General features: G+C 37.2%; 2 protein-coding genes and 1 pseudogene across 2 annotated transcripts; all 3 read right to left on the reverse strand.

The window, feature by feature from the left end:
• Positions 1–9065: 9065 nt before the first annotated feature.
• Positions 9066–12031, reverse strand: LOC120183118. Its single transcript, XM_039187879.1, has 6 exons — positions 11701–12031; positions 10999–11309; positions 10531–10735; positions 9954–10237; positions 9697–9780; positions 9066–9446 (listed from the first exon to the last, which is right to left on the reverse strand). The coding sequence occupies exons 1-6, from the start codon at positions 12029–12031 to the stop codon at positions 9066–9068; spliced, it is 1596 nt and encodes a 531-aa protein (XP_039043810.1).
• Positions 12032–12811: 780 nt separating this feature from the next.
• LOC120183119 lies at positions 12812–13480 on the reverse strand. The gene has a single exon (XM_039187880.1). It carries the CDS (start codon positions 13478–13480, stop codon positions 12812–12814), a length of 669 nt encoding a protein of 222 aa, XP_039043811.1.
• A 553-nt stretch (positions 13481–14033) lies between these two features.
• LOC120182774 lies at positions 14034–17761 on the reverse strand (annotated as a pseudogene).
• Between the last annotated feature and the right edge of the window lie 2407 nt (positions 17762–20168).

Consider the following 20168-nt stretch of genomic DNA (forward strand, 5'->3'; position numbering starts at 1 on the left):
TGTAACATATATGAAGATCTTGTTCAAGAACTTCTTGGACATAAAGGTTCTCTTACAAGGGAAAATGAGCAACTCCGAGAAGTGACACAGAAGATAAAGGAGAATGTCATGGAAGAAGTTGCAGTCCACAAGCAATATGTCCCTTAAGCTGATAGACTAATTTGGCTTTGGAGAAATTAGGAATAAAATATATCCCTATATGTAAAATTTTGTTTGATGTACCGAAACTTTTGTGTTCAATGAAATCTGTTCTAAGATGATCATTCTTGAGTAACACCTTTTCATGCATACATTTGCATTTTGCATCCTTGCATTTTTCATTTTGTATTTATACTTTCATGTTTGCTTTTGTATTACACAATTTGTATTCTTATTATTACATTCATATATTTATTTTCATTTGGCATCTTTGCATTTTTTTATAATACATTAAAACATTCATTAAAATAAGGATTTCAAACGAAGTGATCTGGTTTTTCCTTGAAGCAAGAACGCTCACCCGACACAAGAAAAATGTCTAAAGAACTGAGGATAGGCTAGGCAAATTTGAGATTAGCATTAAGAAACAAGAGGAATTAAGGAGCAAGTTGGCACAAATTGAAGCTAATATCACAAATTCTCATATCGATCTACTGAACAATATGAAAGAAATGATTGAGAAGCACCAGACAGCTGGAAAGAGCCTTGTTGAAAACCCCATAAATTCTTTGGGCGTTACACCTGTTCATATTCCTGAATTCGCCTCTATACCCCAGGAAATTCATCACCGATTTACTTTGCTGTTAAGAACTCACCATATCAAGCTGGAGCGCGTTCCCCACTTATTGTCCTACTACTTCTGAGTTGAAGCCTGATGAATTTTGTATTAGTAATGAGGTCCTTGACCTAAACATCAGTTGAGAAGGAAAAATTCACTCACTACTGGAAAATATAGAAGAGCTGATAAAATCTATAGAGACAGTTGAGTCATTTTATGGGTTTGATGTCAAAGAACTAAGTTTGGTCCCTGGCCTGGTTATTCCACCAAAGTTCAAGGTTCCAGATTTGAGAAGTATAATGGGACCACATGCCCTTCATATCATATCACTAGTATTGTCGTCGTATGACTGGCTATGTAGAGAATGAAAATTGTTGATCCACTGTTTCCAAGACAGTTTATCTGGTCTGCATCCAGATGGTATCAGCTAAAACGTACTCAATACGTTCTTGGAGGGATTTAGCTCAAGCTTTTTTGGGTCAATACAAGCACATGACTGATAAGGCCCCTGATCGAACAATGTTGCAAGCATGAATATGAGTGCAATGAAAGCTTTCGACAATATTCACAACGATGTCTGGGCCTTATATAAATATTGGGCTTATTCTCTTTGCTAGTCAGATGGAAGTTCACATAATAATCCACTTTATATTTTCACGTTATTTTCCTCAAATGATTTTAATAGTCAACATCCCTCTCTCTTTACAGTCTTCTTCATTCATCTTTTGTTAGATCTCTCGATCTTCGATACATATGCATCAATTACAAATCTCTTCACTACAACGGTGAAGTTCCCTCGTCCGATTGACAATAGAGACGGAATTTACAGCTATTTGAATCCTGCCAATAGAGACGGAATTTACAGAAAAAATAAACCCGATGTAACATGCTAGCAAAACCTTGTTAACAACAACCCCTACCCCAGCTGTGTTTTACCAATGCCTGGGACTCCACCTATAAGAATCAAGATAAAGGTAATATTTTCACTACCAAAGCATTTTTTTTCAATTTATACTTCGAAAACAGAATTAACAGTTACCAACAGTGAAGATTATAGAATGAACAAACTGGCCTACAGAAGAAGTGAAACCAACCAATTTCAGTGACTTCTTTGCAATGTATTCCACCACCCAGATGTTATCGAGATCTGCAGAGGATGTAGTAATGTGGACTAATGATTCTTCCTCATGTAGCATATCCCAGGCACTTTGTGCACCTGCAAATCAATGGAATGTGCCTGAACCATAAGAACTTAAACTGGCAATATGGGCGCAAACTAATGATTTTCACCTTTCCACCAATGGGAATTTTAGAAATGAAGAAACTAATAAGCAAGTTTCGACGAACATCATTATGCAAAGAAATCAATAAGTTTAACTTGACTATATAAGGTGAAGCTTGCCTTTTGGGGAAAAAAAACGATAATTACCCTCAACGGCTGAAGAACTTGAATTAGAGATTTTTTCTCCCCTACTTTGTGATGCAACCTTCAAAATATCGGAGGGAGAAAACTTTTAAATCTGTATAAAAAGATAAGCACAGATAGAAACATGAAAAACTGTAGCAAAGGGAGACCGTAATTCATACGGCAAACAGACTTTTGCCAGGTTCAAGTGTTGGAATGAAAGACAAATTGCGGAGGGGGTGAAATGAAAAAACCCTTTGCTGTTCTGGAAGTAATTCAAGTTCATTGGATATTAAAAACAAACAGTTGGTAGGTTTGCACTAGTAAATATAGCGAAGTAGAATCAGGTGAATTAAAGAAGAAAAGAGATAGTTGTATAACCTCGAGCAAGGTCAGATGAAGAGATGGAAGCGAGAGAAGAGAGGAAGTGTAGCCAGCGGAGATTAGCTTCCCTTTGCGATGCTGAGATTGGTAGCCTCAATACTTCCATCCCTAACTTTACTTGGGCGTAGCTTTCTTTTCTAAACTATTCAATCTGATTTGTGGATTTATATGGCGATTTTCCGGATATATCATCGGTGAACAGTATATTTTCAGATCTAACACTGGTCAGATTATATTTTATGATCTAACACCCTTAGCAGTAAAGCGCGTCCCCTGCACCGCGCTATACGGTGATCTGGCATACACGTGGGTATAGCGCGGCCCCTGCAACGCGCTATACCTGGATATCTGACACGTGTACCCCTAATTACCCACCCTTCACGTCCCCATCCTCCCTATAAATACCCCCATCCTCAATCACTTTTATCACACAAAATTCTCTCAATTTCTCTAAATTTCTCTCAAACACTCTCTTTTTAAGGTATATTCTATAATATTTTTACTATTATATTTTTACTTTATTTAATATTTTACTAATATAATTCTTTTGCAGATATATAATGTAAGGCAGTCTACTTCGCTCAGATGGAAATCATATATCTCTATACTTTACTGATACGGTAACATTTTAACGTTTTAATTTAATTTAAATTATTAGTAATATTTAGTTATTTATTTAATGCATGATTATTAGATTAAGAATTAAATATCTCGACACTTTGCTGATACGGTAACATTTTAACGTTTTAATTTAATTTAAATTATTAGTAATAATTAGTTGATTCATTTAATGCATGATTATTAGATTAAGAATTAATTTTTGTAATTATTTATTTTTAGAAGAAGGACCGTGTATTAGATATTTTTATTAGAAATCTTAAGTTAGTAATACCCAGTCGTGTCTTGCCATATTTAGTAGAGGCTGGATTCGGTTACATAGGTAGATATCAGGGTCACTGTAAGATAGAGCCAGACCTGATTTCTGCCTTAGTAGAGCGGTGGATGCCGGAGACCCACACATTCCATCTTGCGTGCGGAGAGTGCACGATCACGCTTGAGGATGTTTCTATGCACCTGGGGCTTCCGGTTCTTGGACTACTTTGTGTCGGGATAGTCTATGACGTGTCCCGGAAAATTTTATCGGATGTAGGATACCGTTAAATTGGTTAGATGCCAATTTTCGGGAGTTGAGCGCAGACGCCTCTGAGGATGAGGTTAAGATGTATGCACGGGCATGCATACTGCAACTGATAGGAGGGTTGCTGATGCCGGACAAATCGCGCAACCTAGTTCACTGCATGTTGTTGCGATATCTTAGCGACTTTCGTCTCGCCTGATCATTCAGTTGGGGCTCGACAATTTTGACTTTGCTGTACAGGGAGATGTGTGGAGCTTGAGGATGTTTCTATGCACCTGGGGCTTCCGGTGGAGGGAGATGTGATATCGATGATAGCTTCCGGTTCTTGGACTACTTTTTGTCGGGATAGTCTATGACGTGTCCCGAAAAATTTTATCGGATGTAGGATACCGTTAAATTGGTTAGATGCCAATTTTCGGGAGTTGAGCGCAGACGCCTCTGAGGATGAGGTTAAGATGTATGCACGGGCATGCATACTGCAACTGATAGTAGGGTTGCTGATGCCGGACAAATCGCGCAACCTAGTTCACTGCATGTGGTTGCGATATCTTAGCGACTTTCGTCTCGCCTGATCATTCAGTTGGGGCTCGACAATTTTGACTTTGCTGTACAGGGAGATGTGTGGAGCCACTGACTACAGGTGTAATGCTATCGGCGGATGTCTCTTGCTGCTATAGTCTTGGGCATAGTATCGATTGCCCTTTTTATGTCCCGTTGTGAAGAATCTATTCGTATTTCCACTACTTCTGAGGTAATTATAAAACTGATTTTGTATATTAATAATTTTATACAGCGTATAACAAATTTTTGTCCTCGAATAGGTGATCTACTGTTAGGAAAAATCACCAGGAGCTACCTAATGATTTAGAAAAGATTAGGGTGCTAATCGATCAGAAGGCTGGCACACATGTATGAATTTTAATGCTTAAAAATCGATTTTAGATTATAGTTATATTAGTTTGAATGGGTGCCATATTCTACTGATGATGTGAGGGCGGTGATCCCACCTGAGTTGAGGGGTCCATTAGATGTTTGGATGGCGATGGTCCCTCTGATCGTTATGCGACCGTCGAGTTCAATCAATTCCAATTCCGGAAGCACCTCGCAATATGGACGAGTTGCATAGCTTAGATAGACGCGGCAAGACAGATACAGATTGGCTGGTAAGGCATCATGGGTGGGTCGTGTTGTGGGAGGATCGACATCGACGCCTTCCCCGTAGAGAGCCCATTTTTGATGACCTCTTGATGTAATCTTTACCAAAGCCGCTACTGGTAAGTGACGTTCACCCTTTAAGGTTGAATTGACTGCCTCTGCCAAGTTGGTCGTCATGTGTCCATATTGATATCCACCATCATATGCGTTCGTCCACATTTCTTTATCGATGAGGCTGATGTAATCATATCATTCCTCGTTCTTCTCCCGCAACTCTTAAAACATTGATTCAAACGTTCGAGGAAGTAGTTCATAACCTGATCAAAAAATGTATAACTTACTAACTTGCTGTCTTTGCAAAATTAAAACGATCGAAAGAAAACAAACTTGCTAAGTTTCACTTATCCATGCGCACAATTAATTGACGCTCATCATTCTTCTTGTACCTTCCATGGTAGTTCGCGGCAATGTGTCAAAGACAATACCTATGTTGGACAAAGGGTGGTTACCACATTGGACCCAAAGACTCCATTGCTGTTTTGATCCCAGCTCCGCGATCTGAAATGACACAGATGTTTTCCCTCGTGATAACATGTGCCCGTAAATTTCAGAGGAAAAAAGCCCAAGAAGATGTATCTTCTCCTTTGACAAGAGCAAAAACTGGAAGAATGTTGCGATTGCCATCTTGGACAACTGCCAATAATAAAACTTGCTTGTATTTTCCATACAAGAAAATCTCGTCGATCTAGACCACAAGCTTGCAATATTTGACAGTATTAACGCACTGTGGGTAACTCCAAAAAACATGGTAGAATTGCCATCGATCGTGAAGAACTCGATCATTATGGTATGCATAGGAGGTTTCGAAGTCCACAATTGTCCCAGGATTCAACGTCCGCACCAGCCTAAACCAACTTGGAAATTCATTGTAAGATGTATCCCATTCGCCATGAAGTTTGACAATGGCATTTTGTTTTGCCAACCAAACTTTTTTATAGGAGAGTGTACTCATATTGTAATTGTATAGCTGAAATCAACACTGCAACAGCTATATGAGAGCTTGTTTTGACCATGGGCATGATGGCTTGACATATCACTTCAGAGTCAAAGTTGGGATGATCTTGGTTGACCCCTCCAGAACAACATGTGTGAGGACCGTTGTATACTGTTAGTTCTCATCTGTTGATTTTCCTCTTTCTCTTCGATACGCGAACCATCCAATTGCATCCGTTTTCACGCTGGGCACAGTAGCATATATATTTTTCGGTCGTGGAGTAATCTACTCTGAACTTAACAGAATTACGAATATTGTAATTTTTGATAGCCATCATCGCTTCTTTGCTTGAAAACTCCATGCCTAAAAATAACTCACCATTATTTATTGATGAGTAATACCCATAGTCACCGAGATGAGGCATATCCGCAAATTCTGGCCCGTACAATGCACCATAATCAGCTTCATACATGTGTGCAGGAGAGTCAGTTTGTGTCACATTTCCTGGAACTTCATCATCATCAGAGTTGAATTGCGGTGATTCTGGGTGAATGAATAGTCCAGTCTCAGCACCATCCGCACCAGGCTCACGAAGCGGTTCTTCTGGTGGAGATGATGGTTCCTCTATGCTCTTCACATTTAGGTCGTAGAACCTACTACTTGCACGCCTTCCCTTTGAACTGGAAGGCATATCGACATTGAGATCGAAAAAGCTCGTAGTCGAATGCCTCCCTCTAGAGCTTGAAGCCATCACATCAAATGGAAACTGCACAGATGGTTGCGTCGATGGCATCTCCATATTAAGGTCAAAGGGATTTGCAGATGAATGCCTTCCCCTTGAACTGGACGTGATGTTGTCATATGGATTGTTCGTCGACCTGCTTCGGTACATATCGTAAGGAATTGAGGATGAATGTCTCCCATTATGGCATTAAAATAATTACACATTACTGTCGTCGGGCTGTCAACTTGATCAACTTGTTCAGCCAGCCCATAGTGGGAGCTTAATGATTGACCCAAACAGCACGCACTTGAACAAAATGTGCATACATCTCAATAGCGGCGTCTGAATAATTACTTTGAGCTTCAACCATCATTTCAACATCATCATTGTTTGAAAGTTCGAACGCTGTATAAGTTAATGGCAACAATGATGTTGGAAATCTATATTGCAACGGCGACACTCTTCTACTACTTCCAACATAAATCTTCCTCAAAATCTTCGTTATCAGCTCCTCAATAGTTATGTTTCTCTTGAATGATATTTTAACACGCTCATTTGATACGAAAACAACGCGGTTTCATCTTCTCGAATTTCACCACCATAATAAACAATAGCTGAAAGTCGCGCCATTATTTGAGTTTAAAAGTGCGGCACTATTATATCTGCAAAAAAAATAAATGAAACAAACATGATTTAATAAATTATATATGAACGAACATATAACACAATAAAATTTTTACACATCAACGTAAATAAATTAAATAATATAATTTAATATTATTACCTGCACCGCAAAACTATTTCGACGTATGCTCCCGCTTTCCAGTTTTACAAACACAAAAATTAATTGAAAATAATTAGTATAATATTTTTTTCAAATAATCATAATAAACAATAAATATAATAAAAAATTATAACAAAATTACCTTATAACGAAAAATCGCACGAACTTCTAAATAAAATATGAGAAGATTGCCAGAATTATTGACTCGTTGACGGAATTGTTGTATTAATTTATAAGTTGAGAGGAGAGATGTGAGAAACTTAACCGGCGGAGAATGGTATTTATAGCGAGGAAAGTTATACAAAACGCGATACCTGCCCCGCGCTATACCCACGTGTATGCCAGATCACCGTATAGCGCGGTGCAGGGGGCGCACTATACCCCACGTGGCGCCAAATCATCGTATAACACGGTGCAGGGGGCGCGCTTTACTACTAAGGGTGTTAGATCGGGAAATATAATCTGACCGGTGTTAGATCGGGAAATATACTGTTCACAGGTGATATATCGGGAAATCACCGATTTATATAGGATTTGTTCCCTCTAATAATAAAAAATTTAAACCAAACTTTAAAAAATGTTAATATAAGATTAAAAAAACTACAATGGATCATAGTAAAAAAATTACTGAATGTGTAGCTCTTTATAGAATGAATTAGGTAACATTTCAGTAACTCCTTAGAATAAATTATGTAATATTTTAGATTAAAACTAAAAATATTATATTCTTCGTAACAAATTATATAAATTGTATAACTATTATAATTGTAACTTAAAAACTAGCTTAAAAAATCTAATAGCATTCTCATTTGTAACTAAAAAATTATTAATTATATAATTTATTAGAATAAACAATATAACATTTTAAGTTAAATTTCGTCTCAAATAATTATTATCAATTATATAATTTTTAGAATCAATAGAATAAAATGTTAAATTATAGTCGGTCCCAAATTAACCTTAAATCTCCCGCCACACACAACAGAACTACCGCCAAAATCCAACCTAATCTTATCATAAAAAATCACTAATCATTTACCAAAATCTAAGCCGAATAGTGCGTTATATAATCTAAACTAAACCCAAAATTTTGTACTAAAAAGAAATTAAACCCAAAATTTATTCACTTTGACATTTCACATGTCTAAGCTCGACACAAGAAATATACAATTTTCTTGTAACTCAATAACTACAATTTACAAGAAAAACAATAGCTTTTTGATTGAGTTTTATTTTGTTTTTCTTTCTAAAGATTTTAATACATTCTGAATCGGATTAATTTTGGATTGGCTGATTGATTTCAGTTTGAGCCTCGAAGAAAGAGCAATGTTTTGTTACAGTTTGAGATGATTAGAAGAGAAATCGAGAAATAGGTAATAGAAATAGAAAGAATTTAGAGAGAATTCAGAGAAGAAAATGCTTGTTCTTTCATAATCTGAGAAATAAGATGTCTCACAGCCAATCTTATTTAGTTACAGGGCTAAAAACGTAAATTGTAAAATATGCCAGCTGGCATTACATCAATAACAGTTATAACAAACTGATCTTATCTTCCCCTTTCAGGTTACTGGGCCACCAATCTTTGGCTGCTTCAACTCAACTTGGCTATGAAACTCCACTGGATCCAATGCCTTCTGAATCGGTTCAACAATACGCTCTACTTCAAAGGGTAAGTGCATTCTTTCCTCTTCTTCAGTTATAATCCCTAATTCCCTTCTTTCCATTCATTCCCTCGCCTCAATTCCCAATTCTCCATCATCAATCCCTAACACTAGGCTTCTACTTTCCCTAATTCCTTCGTTCTCTTCATAATCATCGTTCTCATCCCGTTCATCTCTTCCAACTGTAACAATACCCGCCGCTGGAATCGATCCTTGTCCCCAAGGATCAAACTCTGGAAACTGGCCCTTGAGAACAGTATAATCCTCACACGAATCACTGGTTTCATCAAGGTTTCTCCATCGCACCAGCAAATGAGTCACATGTTTGTTCTGTCTATTTATTATTCTTCTGCCCATAACCCTATACGGTTCGACTCGAATCTGACAATCATCATCCATCGCAGGAGGCTCAGTTGAAGAAATAATCGAGTCACCCACATGTTTCTTCAGGAGACTGACATAAAAAACTGGATGCAACCTAGAAGAGTCTAGTAAGTCCAATTTATACGCAATTTCCCCAATTTTCTCAATAATTTTATAAGGACCATAATACTTTGCTGCTAATTTTAAATTTTTTCGCAGGGCCAGTGAAGTTTGGCGATACGGTTGCAACTTTAGGTACACACTATCTCCCACTACAAAATACCCTCTATGTCCTCTTTTTGTCTGATTGTTATTTCATTCTGTTGCTTGCCTGCTCTAACTGCCATTTTACCAACTGTCTAATATGTTCTCTGCTAGTCATTAAATCACTAACAGGTTGTACTGTAGTGTTTGTCTGCCAAACCATAGTAGGAGGTTTATAACCATACAAAGGCTGAAATGGTGTAAGCTTTAGGGCAGTGTGATAGGTAGTGTTATACCACCATTCTGCATGTGGCAACCATTTTGCCCACTGTTTTGGTTGAAAAAAACATAGGCCCTCAAATATTGTTCTAAACACTGATTCACCCTTTCTGTTTGACCATCAGTCTCTGGATGGTATGCAGTGCTGAATAATGTTTTAGTCCCTAACTGCTTCATTAGTTCTCTCCAGAAGATACTAGCGAATGTTTTGTCCCTATCAGAAATGGCCATTTTAGGCTGGCCATGAAGTTTATAGAGAGTATCCAAATATAATTTGGCTACATCAGCAGTAGAATAGGGATGTGACAATGCTAGGAAATAACTGTATTTTGTAAACTTGTCAACTACCACCAAAATGCAATTTTTCCTCAAAGATGTAGGTAAACCCTCTATAAAATCCATAGTAATTACCTCTCAAGCTTATTGAGGAATAAGAATTGGTTGTAGGAGTCCTGGCTTAGCAATATGCTCTACCTTTGTTTGCTAACACACTGTACAAGCCCTGATATGAGCTGCTACCATAGCTTTCAACCTAGGCCAATAAAAATAAGGCTTAATCCTTTGATAAGTGGCATGTATACCAGAATGACCCCCATGGGGTGAATCATGTAAGATTGAATAATCTATAACCTTAGAGTTTCATTAGCCCTAATATAAACTCTCTTTTGAAATATAAGAATACCCTTAGAATATTTCCACCTAGGATCAACATTAGGATTAACTGTTAAGACAAAAATCCACTCAGTAGCCATTTTATCCTCTTTATAAGTTTCTTCCACCTCTTGCACCCAACTAGGAATGATCACAGTAGTACTCATAGCTAAGCATTGACCCTGATCTTCACATTGTCTAGAAAGGGCATCAGTAACTACATTAGATTTCCCTTCCTATACTGAATAGTGTAATCCAACCCCATCAGTTTAGTCAAGCCCTTCTTTTGAATAGCAGTAGTTAATTTCTGCTCCAATAAATACTTGAGAGGTTCATGGTTTGTTTTGATAACAAAAGGACTGCCTTCTAAATAATGTCTCCATTTAGAAGATGCCAATAAAATAGCCAAGTATTCCCTTTCATATATAGAGAGAGCAACATGTCTAGAACTAAGTGCCTTGCTAAGGTAAGCAATAGGTCTTCCATCCTAAGATAATACAGCCCCAATTCCCCCTGAACTTGCATCTGTCTCCAAATAAAAACATTTACCAAAGTCTGGTAATGCAAAAATGGGGGCCTCACACATAGCATACTTTAAATTCTCAAAAGCCAATAAAGCCTCCGTAGTCCACTTAAAACTGTCCTTCTTGAGCAGTTGTGTCAAGGGCTTACTAATTGTACCATAACCCTTTATAAACCGTCTATAATAGCTTGTTAGTCCCAAAAATCCACGCAAAGATTTTAGAGATTTTGGCACAGGACAATCATTCATAGCTGCAACTTTAGAAGGGTCAGTAGATACTCCAGAGGCTGAGATAATATGACCCAAGTATTCCACTTGAGTATGTCCAAAGAAGCATTTGGATCTCTTGGCAAATAATTGATTAGTTTTCAAAATTTCCAAAACTAATTGAAGATGAACCACATGATCTCTTGGCAAATAATTGATTAGTTATTGGCAAATCAGAATTAAATATGAGGATACCTTAAATTCATAGTGGCCTTGATGAGTTCTACATGTTGTCTTGTAGATATCCTCATATTTAATTCTGATTTGCCAATAACCAGACCTCAAATCAATTTTGGAAAAATATACTGCTCCATGCAACTTATCCAATAAATCCTCCACCACAGAAATTGGAAATTTATCTTTCACTGCTGCTATTTAGCTTCCTGTAGTTTACACAAAACCTCCAAGTACCATCCTTCTTTTTTATTAAAAGACATGGAGAAGCAAATGGACTTTTACTTGGCTGAATAATAAAGGATGATAGCATATTAGCAATCTGTCTTTCCACTTCAACTTTCTGATTGTGTGGAAATCTATAAGGTCTTAAATTAATAGGAGCAGCTTCAGGTTTAAGAGCAATAGCATGATCATGATTCCTTGTAGGTGGCAGACCTGTAGGCTTAGTAAAAACAAAGTGATATTGGTCCAAAACAGATTGAATAGCTGTAGGAACAATTTTGGAACCTTCAGACATAGAAAATAGGACTATATGTCCCAAAATAGATGAGTCAGAAGTTGTCATCTTCAATAGGGTAGCTCCTGAAATCTTCTGCAAAAAATTAGATTGTTGTTGACCTTGTATAATAACCTACTCCCTTTATGCACAAAACTCAGTGTCATATTGTTGAAGTCCATCAAAATTTGACTTAACAATTTCATCCAATCCACCCCTAATACCATATCACTGCCCCCAACTGAAGCAATCTAAAATCATGTATAAAAGAGTGCCCTTGCATCTTCCATTCCACCTCATTACACCTTGCTGACTGTAAAGTTGTTGTCCGTTAGCTACTATAATAGCCAAAGGATAGGGAGTATTAATCTGTTTACCGGCTTCAGCCCACTGAGGTGTTAAAAAACTGTGGGTACTACCACTGTCAATCAGTATACTAAATGGTCTCCCTTGAATTGTTCCTTGTATCCTCAATGTGTTATGACCAATACATCCATTAATAGCATTGATTGATATTTCTAGGCTCTCTTCTTCTTGCATAATTGCTTGGTCAGAATCTGCTGGTGAATTCTCTGAGGGTAAAACAATGTCATCCTCCATCATCATGTTCAATTGCTTCATTTTGCATTGATGACCTCGAACAAATTTATCTCCGCATTTAAAGCATAAATTGTTTTGTCTTCTATAATCTATTAAATTCTGCTTTGGTGATGGATTAGCTGAATTTTTCTGCTGTATTGGTAGCTGGTTTGGCTTTGAAGTAGATATAGGATTTGGATAAGTTGAACTTCTGAAGGTTGATCTCAATCTTTTGCTTTCAAACTCCATAGACGGCTCATATAACTTAGCTTACCTACATGCCTCAGAGAGTGACTTAGGTTCCAAAGCCTTAACTCTGTTTTTAATATCTTCCCTTAACCCACTAACAAACAGAGAAACAAAAAATTCTTCCCCTAATATAGGGTTTTGTAATAACATATGTGGCTGTAATTCCTCAAATTTGTCCTGATACTCTTCCACAATCCTTTTTTGCACTAGTTTTGTGAACTCCCCCACTATGTCAGCAAAAAATTTGTCATTGAACCTATGACATAGGTCTACCTCAAACTCATGCCAAGTAACATGATGTTTTTGCATAATGTAACCATCAAACCATATTTTAGCCTTTCCTGCTAAATACATGGTAGCCACCTCAACTCTTTGCTCTTCAGCGATATTACAAAGAGAAAAATATTTAAGACATTTTTGAAACCATCCTCTTTGATTAATTCCTTCAAACATTGGCAGCTCAATTTTTGGTCTATGCCACATTACCCCTGACATGTTAGAAGACCCCCCAGTACCTCTTTTATCCACCTCTACTGCCATTAACTGATTTCTAACAACACTGTTCTCCCCCATCAAATTGTCATTTCTTAAGCTAGTCAAATGAACAGGCATTTCCCCTGGTTTATACTTAAGAATTCCAGGCTCCTCAGGTTTATAGGTAAACCGAGTCTTATCATTAATCACTGTCATCTTAACAGGTTGTTTACTACTCATATTAAATGAGTTAGGAGTCTATACTTGATCCTCAGCAGACTAGTTTGGTCCTCCTTCCTCCAGTCAGAATCTTCAAGATTTCCTCAACATATCCATGGTTCGTAGCCATCATAGATTCTAATGCAGAAATTCTGTTGTCCTGAGTCTCCTACCATTTAGGAGGATTAGACTCATCTTGTCATTGTTTCACCAGTGCTGTCAATTCTTCCATCTATTTTTGCAACCCAACTAAGTCTTCTGCCATGTTTTGATTTTTCTTGGGCATACCACCACTCTTGCTAGGAACCGAGGCTCTCGATACCAATTTGTTATGGTTTGAGATGATTAGAAGAGATATCGAGAAATAGGTAATAGAAATAGAAAGAATTTAGAGAGAATTCAGAGAAGAAAATGCTTATTCATTCATAATCTAAGAAATCAGATGTCTCACAGCCAATCTTATTTAGTTACAGGGCTAAAAACGTAAATTGTAAAATATGTCAGCTGGCATTACATCAATAACAGTTATAACAAACTGATCTTATCTTCCCTTTTAGGTTACTGGGCCACCAATCTTGGGCTGTTTCAACTCAACTTGGGTATGAAACTCCACTGGATCCAATGCCTTCTGAACCGGTTCAACAATACACTCCACTTCAAAGGGTAAGTGCATTCTTTCCTCTTCTTCAGTTGTAATCCCTAATTCCCTTCTTTCCATTCCTTCCCTCGCCTCAATTCCCTATTCTCCATCCTCAATCCCTAACTTCTCATCCCGCTCATCTCTTCCAACTGTAACATGTTTCTTCACTAACTAAAAGGAAAATATAAATTTATCTTTTCAATCTTTCTCGTCTGTATACTACATTTTAATTGACAAAACTAAAAGTTTTACAGAGTCTATTGATGAATATGCTTGATGCCACTGTAACAAGCAATCTCAATTACCCATCTCATAGACATAGTTATGCTTCGTTGGTTAGACCACTTGAAGATCTCTGTATATGCATACAGTTTCATCATTGTTGTTGTTGTTGTGAGGCGCGCACAAGAGATGTAAGCGACGGATGAACCTGAGCCCTTCTTAAATAGGGTGGCACGCTCTTGCCTTATGCATTTTCCTCCCTAATGGCCACCTTGGCCGCAAGTCATACTGGTGCAACACAAACATGTCAAAATTCATGCTACTTATTTCTGACTACAACATAACTTACAGAGCAAATACAGTCATACACGTAGTAATATATCTCTGCATACCATGAAATCTTCTGAATCATTGGCAGGTGGAGGAGGATCGTATCTTCCAGCACGAAAGTTCTCGATGCCAGTCCAAGCAACCATCACGCCTATTTTTTATGAAAATTATAGCATTAGTTGCCTACTTTTATCTAAAACATTTAGATCATTTCCCAAGGTTTAAATATTGGGTTTGCACGTTTATCTTAATACTTTAGAGCCTTTGAACATTCTATATGTTTATCTTTCTGTACATACATACAAGAATACAGACAGAAGCATTAACTATTACCTGATTTCGTTAAAGTAATTATATAAGATTGACAAAAACTCGTGCAAATGTAACTTACCATTGTCAGTGCAAAGGTTGGGAGGGGGACATACAAGCCGCAGACTGTACTTGTTCACAACCTGATCCAATCGAGCCCTGACGTACTGATTTGACGCTACACCTCCGGATACCACCTGCAAGAAGAAAAATAGGAACAAGGTCAGTATGTACTATTATGTGGCAAATTAACAATAAAAAGCATCCAGTACTAACAGGAGTAAATACGATTAACACAGAGAGAGATGATATAGTTTACACCGCCAGATGCTTTATGGATGGTTCAATCTTCAATGCCCATTCAACTGCTCGTTCACACCGTTCTTCTAGATGCAACACTGCAACCCGCTGGAGTACAGATTTTAAGGGCCCACATATCAATAAATATGTTTTATAATTATTGCATTAATGAATAAATCTAGAATTAAGACCAATACAAAGACAAAAGGAGAAGGATGTAACCTGGAAAGAGGCAGCAATATCAGCTCGGGAGATTCTGTCTTGGCTGCTTGCACTTGAAAGGGGAACCTTGGCATCACTACAACATATGGGGTCAAGCAGAATTAACATGATATATAAAAGGGGAACTGTTAATCATCAAGTATATATGATATCAGTGTGGTCTACATACATATTTCTGGATGCAATTGCTAGTTTCACTTGGGTCTTTAGACCAGAATACGAGAAATTGCAATCTTTATGCTGTTTCATTGGAATCTGAAAAAGGAAGAAATGTATTAGTGATATTCAGAACAACTGCTCAACGAACAGGACAAAACCATACAGAAAAAACAACCGAATCATCAAATATACATTTTAGCAAAGGTCAATACACTCTAAAAGAAAAGACCTACTGAGAATCTAACTGATTCTGAATCACCCTCCTGAGCAAGTTGCTCAACAGCTGGCCCACCACTCTTCCTCGTATCAAGGCCCAGCCATTTTGCAGTCTTGTCAAAAGCCTCACCAATTGCATCGTCTATTGTGGTCCCAAGTTGAGTGTAATGACCAAGGTCATGAGCAAGAACTAACAGATTGTGTCCACCTCCAGGGAACAAGTAAGCAATGACTGTAACCCACAGACAAGACTATAGTTGGTGGCAAAACAAAAAATTTACGATTTTTTCATGTCATGGTATAGTCATCAAATTTCTTAATCAGATAGAAAACAGCAATTACAGAATTCCCTAACATATGTGAAGCAGAGAATTGTAGATGTTTACTTTAATAACCCGGAGTTGCAAAGGATTTCAGAGTAATATTTTGTGGTACATGATGGTGTTACAGTCATAAATATGTATCATATCATGCAAAGACATGGGCTCAAACATCTCTGTCTTCCTCTCGGTCTCACTAACTAGCTTGCTAACAAGCAAAAATGTGTACACAATGAGTGTAAGCAGCATAAAAACCAAAAAGTCAGAAACTCGTACCTGATATAAGTAGCGTCAGGAATGGAAATTGCAACTCCTTTTCTACCAGCCTAGATAAAGAATTAACAATATCAGGTACTGATAAACAAATGGTACTTTAAAAGCACACCGTTTTCTTGAAGAGCGACAACATATGGCTTATCTTCTGATGTCTTAATTGAACAATAATAATTTAGCAGTGCTGGTGTGCATGCCTCATTCTAATCTATATACGGTCATTGCTTCAATACCTGGCTACTAGAGCATGAGCCTCCATGTGATGCACACTGATGATCGGTAGATTGAAGCTACCAGCAACTCTCCTAGCTTTCTGCACACCAACTGTACAGAAATTACATAAAAATGTCAAAAAGGGAAAGTCAACTCTAGCCACATTTCGAAGCAATGATGAGCAATAGAATTCAATTAAAAGAGAAATTACCACGAAGGCAAAGACTTAAACCAGGTCCAATAGTGACAGCAACTGCAGATAGTTCCTTTTCAGTCAAACCAGCTTTATAAAGTGTATCTTGCACAACCTGCACTCGATAATCAATTTGTGATTTATTCTTGAATTGGCATTTACACATTACATAAATAAAATACAGACTAATATGATTTGTTAATTAAATAGAACAAGCGTATATAATACCTGGTCAATGACTTGTGAATGTGCTTCTTCAGCCATTTTAGGAGCAACGCCTCCATATCGAGCTAGCAAATCTGCCTTCATGGGATCAATAATTAAAGTGAAAAGAAAAAAAGACATTCACTTCACTGAAAGGAGAAAACAAATAGTACTGAAAATGGAAAATTTTGTTGCTAATGGAAATAAGTACTTACCTGAGAAGACACAACTTGACTGAGAATTTCGCCATTGCCTCTCACCTAACATTCCGTTTTTATAACAAAAAGATAAATTCCCATTAAAAATGAAGAATATCCGTAAAGGAAACCGAAGGAAAGCGGGAGAAGTGAAGGGTACTTACGATAGCGGTTGCTGTGTCATCGCAACTCGTTTCGATGCCAAGAACAACCAAATCATCATCAAAGGATTTGGACGAAACAGAAGTTGTCGAAGTAGAGAAATGACTTGCTGAAGAAGAATGAAGGAGGAAAATAAAGGAGAGGATAACCGAAGGGTCTTAAACGCTGTTGCTTGTGGAATTTTAGTAAACTAAGGCCTTTCCAGGTGAAGGGGGATAATATTGAGGATTTGGGGAATAAATTTAGGCGGCAAAATGTTGAAGGAAGCGATAACAATGAATACACCATTTCAGAGCGGAAGAGGGTTTAGCCAGTAGACGAGATTATGTACGAGTGATGAAACGAAGAAGTCGCCGTCGTTGTGTACTTAGACGACAGCGTTCCATATACATGCCGACCCAGATCTTTACTGAAAACCTAGCCCATTGGGCCTTCCATAAGACAAAACTCTTCACACAAAGTAATTAAAATAAATTTAATTTTTTAAGATGAAGTTTTGTTTGTGTTTTCATATTTTTACATCATTCTTAAATAAAATCATTAGAAATTATAATTTAAAATAAATTAAATGTTTAAAATCGATTGGAATATAAGTGTTGCCTTTTCTCTTTAATGGGTGCTATTTATCCGTGATCCCTTGGGCAATGTGCCCTTGCGCCTGCACTTGCTGCATTCGGAGCCGACCCATTTGATGAGGAGGATGACTGCAATATCTTTAATATTTTTAATTGAATTTTTTTAAAAACTTCGGTGATCGAATTTTGCTTTGTCTAACTGTGGTTTGTACTTATGAAATGGATTTAACTGATGAACGAGGGAACTATATTTGGTGGAAGATGATTTTAACTATGTGCAGCTATTATTATCCTATCATGTAACCCCCCACATAACGATATGGGTAGTCCGATCCGATCCGAGGTGTCACATTAAGGCCACCGGAGCGACCCACCGTAAAAATTCCAGAAAATTTAAAATTTCCTGTTAAAACACTTAAGATCATAAAACAATTTATAAATACAAAAGTAAAATTTATCAAATATTCAGAAATAAAACAAATTCCACACACTTATATAAAATAAAATACAACCTACATGCCCCCTAATCACATGCACCATACTCCGCGAGCAGCACCGGATGAACTCTTTTACTGAAGTCGATAGTTGCACATGTTTGATTCCTTTAACCTGAAATAATGAGTAATAGAGTGAGCTATGGGAAGCTCGGTAATACAGAACTACCAGATGATGCTGAAGAACATGCACATAACAGATAAGCATATATTTCCATTTTGATTTAAATATCTTTAGACTTTTATGTTGAGCTGAGGCCCCACTGATATATCATATGGTGAAAGACAATAAGCTTTCAGTTCAGAGGAAATATTTCATATGACTGGGCTCATGAGATCATAATAGGGTGTCTAGAGTGTTCCCACAAAACCAGTAAAAATGTACAGATCTTTTTAAAACGGAAACAGATTAAAACGTATTTTTCAAAAACCATAGTAATCCCTCCAACCGAACGCCTTATGCAGCTTCCCATAACTGCATAACCTAAGGGAGTACTTTGGGGCCTGAGAGCCTACCCAAGAAAGTTCTCGGGGTCACGGGGCCTACCCAAGAAAAATCTTGGGGCCGCAGAGCTTACCCAAGAGTCACCTTAGGTCCATAAGGAATTATCAGTCGGTGCTAAACCTATACAAGGAATTACCAGCAGCGACTGAACCTGTCATAGTCTTCATACCAGATCCTAGAGTACCACGTATAAAAATAATTTTAGTCAGTAAACAGAGATAACAGAAATAAGAAAAACATTTGAGTGGTCAGGGAACACACTAGAGATTCCAGATATTATTCGGAGGTACATGATAATCTTATCGGGTAGGGGAAACACAAATCTTCAGTATACCTATTGATACAATCCAAACTAGCACCAATTTTCTCCACAACTTGATTATTCCATGGACGTTTTTCACTACTGTTTTTAAGGGAGTTCTTCCTTATCCTATCTTGTATTATATCATTTATATATTTTATTTTGTCATAAGCATGCATTCATATGTTAATTATCATTTCAGTCATACTATTCTATGCTTAGTTTATCATGTCTTTCTTATCACTCAAATTTATGCTATGAACACATATAATTTCTTAGGATATTATTATTATATGTTTCCATTTATCATTTATTATGAATACCATGCATACAATATATTCACATCTTTATAATCATGCACATTAGTATTTAAGTATGTAAGCATGTTAGAATAGTTTTTGCATATCATTTACATATCATATTTCATGTTTCATTCATTCATCATCTCATGTCATGCATGTTAATTATCTCATATTAGTTTTGCATAAGCATAATTTCAATAATAGTTTACTTTTTCATCACCACGTGCATCTTGTTATTTTGGCTTGCATTAACATTCACATGACAGCATATCATTTGTTTAGCTCATTGCATTCATATTTGCACTTAGGATTTTCACGTGTGTTAGTGTCATTTGAAGATAATAAACATGCAATCAAAAGCTCACCAACGTAAGCACATGCCGGGCAGCAAGTATTTTGTTTATAATAGACCACTATCATTAAAATACTTGTTTCTTTGCACATGTGGGAACATTAGGAATATTCCCCATGTTAGACAGTTTAGTGGAGCACTTAAGAAGACACAACCAGATTGGAGAATGATTGGTAACTTGTTGGAGCATTAAGGG

Source organism: Hibiscus syriacus, unplaced genomic scaffold (assembly GCF_006381635.1).
Source record: "Hibiscus syriacus cultivar Baekdansim isolate YM2019G1 unplaced genomic scaffold, ASM638163v2 tig00112738_pilon, whole genome shotgun sequence".
NCBI lineage: Eukaryota > Viridiplantae > Streptophyta > Magnoliopsida > Malvales > Malvaceae > Hibiscus > Hibiscus syriacus.